The sequence below is a fragment of the Osmerus eperlanus genome, chromosome 16 (assembly GCF_963692335.1).
Source record: "Osmerus eperlanus chromosome 16, fOsmEpe2.1, whole genome shotgun sequence".
NCBI lineage: Eukaryota > Metazoa > Chordata > Actinopteri > Osmeriformes > Osmeridae > Osmerus > Osmerus eperlanus.
The window spans coordinates 11524010-11528427 of record NC_085033.1 but is presented as its reverse complement, the minus strand read 5'-3'; the positions used below and the strand labels follow the sequence as shown (position 1 = coordinate 11528427).

General features: G+C 48.3%; 1 protein-coding gene across 1 annotated transcript in view; it reads left to right on the top strand.

The window, feature by feature from the left end:
* eif2b3 (eukaryotic translation initiation factor 2B, subunit 3 gamma) overlaps window positions 1–3199 on the top strand; it is a 20916-nt gene extending 17717 nt beyond the window's left edge. Inside the window, exons 11-12 of the mRNA XM_062481759.1 lie at window positions 175–278; window positions 3018–3199. Of these exons, the coding sequence (XP_062337743.1) occupies window positions 175–278; window positions 3018–3070 (157 nt within the window). The 3' untranslated portion in view covers window positions 3071–3199. The remainder of the gene's footprint in view (window positions 1–174; window positions 279–3017) is intronic.
* The last annotated feature ends 1219 nt before the right edge of the window (window positions 3200–4418 follow it).

The following is a 4418-nucleotide window of genomic DNA, read 5'->3' as shown; positions in this document are numbered from 1 at the left end:
GAGAGAGAGAGAGGTTCAAAGCCAGACTCATTTTATTATTCCAAACATTTGGATCAACATATTGTTCTCCAACTAGGACAATATCACAGGTCCTTGTGTCTGCAGTCTAGACCTGAAGACTCTCGTTTCTAAGCGCATGTATATGTATGTCTGTGTGGTGTGCGTTGGTGCGAGGTGTAACATCCAAGGCAGTGTGATCTGTAGTAACGCACACATCGGCCGGGGAGCTGACATCAAATACTGCCTGGTGGGGAGTGGACAACGCATAGAGCCAGAGGGTGAGGACACACACACAACACACACACACACATACACACACACACATACACACACACACACCTACACACACACACACACATATACATATACACACACACACACATATACATATACACACACAGAATGTGCACATATTCAGAATGCATCACTGGCATTTATACAAATTAATTTGCCTCTTGTGCATGTACATAAAGTTGTTTGCCATTTTCTGAGTATATGCATGTAACTTAGCTTTCTATCTTTACGAGTCTGCTACAGTTAACAATTGTGTGTGTGTGTGTGTGTGGTGCCACCGCGTGCGCCATGCTTTCTACCCTGCCCTAAGAGTGTATTAAAACTGAACTCAGTGTGTATAATTGAGCTCTATTTTTTCAATATTCTTAATCCTCTTGTCCCTAGATCGTGCTGGGGGGCTGTGTGTGTACTGTGCTGTGTGTTGTTGGGATTTGGGGGGGGGGGGGGGGTTATATATGCGTGTTTGATCAAGGATTTGGGTATTGTCTGTTTGTGTATCTATGTGCCCATTCTTGCCTGTGTTTGTCCACGTTCACGTGTGTGTCCGTGCGTGTGTGTGTCCACGCCTGTGTGTGCGTTCGCGTGCGTGTGTGTGTGTGTCATTCCTGTGTGTGTCGGGGGAGGGCTGGTCTGCAGGCTGTTGAATTCTGGGTGGTCCTGGCCTGGTCTCTAACCTCTCCATCAATGACAGGAGCAGAGAGAGCAAAGACCAGAGGCTCCTCTCAGATGGCCACAGGCTGCTCAGCCTAATTGACTGAACAACAGGGGTGTCGCTAGCTAGCGAATGCAGCCTAGCCTGCTCCACAGCCGCCCCAGCTACCTTCCCACCCACTGACCTGGGTCCTCTTCCCCTCCTCTGCGTCCTCCGATCCTCACCCTCTCTCCCTTCTCTTCTAGATAGTGGCTTACCTGCTTTTTGTCTCTCAGACTGTGTCTCATGCTAGGCTGTGTCTCATGCTTGGCTGTGTCTCATGCTAGGCTGTGTCTCATGCCAGACTGTCTCATGTTAGGCTGTGTCTCATGCCAGACTGTCTCATGTTAGGCTGTGTCTCATGCCAGACTGTCTCATGTTAGGCTGTGTCTCATGCCAGACTGTCTCATGTTAGACTGTCTCATGTTAGACTGTCTCATGTTAGACTGTCTCATGTTAGACTGTCTCATGTTAGACTGTCTCATGTTAGACTGTCTCATGCTAGACTCCATCCCTCACTTTGTCTTTCTTGCATCTCTTTTCTGTGGTTGTGGTGGTTGGGACTTGCCCCTGTTCCCCTCTGCTAACCTGGAGAGCACAGGCTTACAGCACAGCCCTCCCCAAAATTACAAGACAGGGACCCCTTAGCTTCCCACTTGCACATCCCCCTGCGCCACACACACACACACACACACACACACACTCAATCCATCCATCCCCATGTACGCACACACTCCCAGTTGGTAGATCACCTCAAAGAGAGTCTATAGTGTGTGCTACTGACTCGTAGCCTATCATTATAAAAAGATGACTTCTAATAACCTCCATAAATGACTAAGAATAGCCTGAGGAATGTCAACCACTCTGATGAACATCTAAGACCAAACAGTTGGATTTGATCATATCAAAGTGCTTTGAAAGTTCCCCTTCAAATAGACTGTTCCCCAATCTAAAATGAATTAAAAAAGTGCCACATCTTTTTTTTTTTTCTCCCTTTATTCACTGGTGAGGATAATTAGGGCCATGTTGAACAGTGTGTTAACCCCTCTAAGCCCAATGTGAACCTGAGACAAACGCTGGGCTGTGATTGATGCGGTCCTTTGTGCTTTCCTGAAGGGAGTCTCATTTCAAGGAATTGAAAGAGTTACAGGCTCAGGATCTAGGAACTACATATATAGATTCCGTGGCAACATCTGGACAACCTTTGTCCAACCTTAAGATACTCGCTTCAATGCCCCAACCAACGACCGATGCGTGTGTGTTTGAGAGTGATGGGCTGTGCGTGTGCACGCGTGTGGGACGGGGGGGGGGGGGTCGTGTGTGTGTGCGTGTGCGTGTGTGTGTGTCAGGTGGAACATCTCTCTCGTCAGCTGCCCGTGGCTGGTAGAAGCATTAGGCCTCCTCTCCCTGTATAAAAAGCAGTTAGCAGGCAGGCTCTGCTGTGTGTAGAGACAGAGACCACCCTGTCTACTGGCCACAGACAGACGCCTGCTAACCGCACTCTCCCAAGCCTGTCTGTTGTGTCGGGATATCAACAGGTCTGCAGGTGTGTCTAGCAGCTCACAGGAGACACATACGCACGCACACACACACACCACAATATGAGTCACACAACGTGAGCAGAGATATTCCTTCCCTGTTGTACACAATGAGCACACACTCCCCCCCCCCCCAGCCCTCTCTCTCTGCGTCTCCTGGTGTTGCATGCTCTACTTCTTTTACCTCAGACCAGCGAAGGCAAAAGCAGCCTTTTGTGACGGATTCCTTTACACTGTAATATGTCTTCGTGTGCATCATTAATCACCTTCCCCATAGTTTGGTTTGGATTAGCCGTTCAGATCTGGATGGAGACCAGTGAAAGCCTGGGGTCGGGGTCTTCAACTGTCCTGCACAAACACACACACACACACACTTCCAGGTGGTGCGTGTGTTTTCTAGTTGAAATTCCCCCCAACAACATGAGCATATGCAGTTGGGAATGATAGAATGTTGTGTATGTTCTTAATTGTCATTGGTCTGTCTTTGTCCCCAGCGGACCGAACCAACGAGGTCATTGTCGGATCCGACCAACTGATGGAGATCTAGACCCGGGGGGCGGGGCTTACCACCACCTCACTCACCAACCAGAGAGCAGAAAACGTCTGACATATAGCTTCTCCATATCTTTTCTTTTTTACATAATGTCAAAAATAAAAGTAACTTTATTTATCAAAGGTCCTTGTGTCTTTGTTGTGTTTAAGATTGTTTTTACAATAAGAATGCTTAATATTTGTTGAGTTCCCTACAATGGACAAGTAAATAAATTTATTTTGTAACCGTTTTTTATAAGTCTTCACAATCACTTTAACCACACACGTGGCGTCCTGTGATCCACACAAATCATTCGATATATCAGGGTCTGTCCACACATCTTGAAACTGAGGAGCCTACCTTTGTCAAGTTTGGTCACAGAGCTTTGCGAGGTGTTTGCCTTGTGACTTTCCATACATTCCTTAACACAGCTACAGCCGGTGAGTGTGTGTGTTCTGTGTGTGTATTCACGCCACACCGCAGAACAGTGAGAGAGAAGGAACCACAATGGGGGGGGGGTTAAGTTTATTTGTACACAAAAATGGTGGGCTGGACCACCCAAAGAGAACCCATCAAGCCCCACCAAACTCCTCCCACTTTCAACAAACTGCTAGAATGGTTTGAAGCTCAAATTTTCTCTCCCTCACTGTCCTTTCTTTGTCTCTCTCTTTATTTCTCTGTCTCTACGGCTTTCCTGGTGTCTCTCCCTCCCTCTGTTTGTCTGTCTCCCTCCCTCTGTCTCTCTCCGTCTGTCTCTCTCCTTCTGTCTCCCTCTGTTTCTCTCTCCGTCTGTCTCTCTCCTTCTGTCTCTCCTTCTGTCACTCTCCCTCTGTCTTTCCCTCTCTGTCTCTCTCCCTCTGTTTCTCTCTCTCCCTCTGTTTCCCTCTCTGTCTCTCCCTCTGTTTCCCTCTCTCTCCCTCTGTTTCCCTCTGTCTCTCCCTCTGTTTCTCTCTCTCCCTCTGTTTCCCTCTCTCTCCCTCTGTTTCCCTCTCTGTCTCTCCCTCTCTGTCTGTCCCTCTTTCTCTCCCTCTGTTTCCCTCTCTCCCTCTCTGTCTCTCCCTTTGTTTCTCTCTCCCTCAGTTTCTCTCTCTCCCTCTGTTTCCCTCTCTGTCTCTCCCTCTCTGTCTGTCCCTCTTTCTCTCCCTCTGTTTCCCTCTCTCCCTCTCTGTCTCTCCCTTTGTTTCTCTCTCCCTCTGTTTCCCTCTCTGTCTCTCCCTTTGTTTCTCTCCCTCTGTTTCCCTCTCTCTCCGTTTCCCTCTCTGTCTCTCCCTCTGTTTCCCTCTCTCCCTCTCTCTCTCTCCCTCTGTTTCCCTCTCTGTCTCTCCCTCTCTGTCTCTGTCAAAAGATTTACTGCATTCCTTCG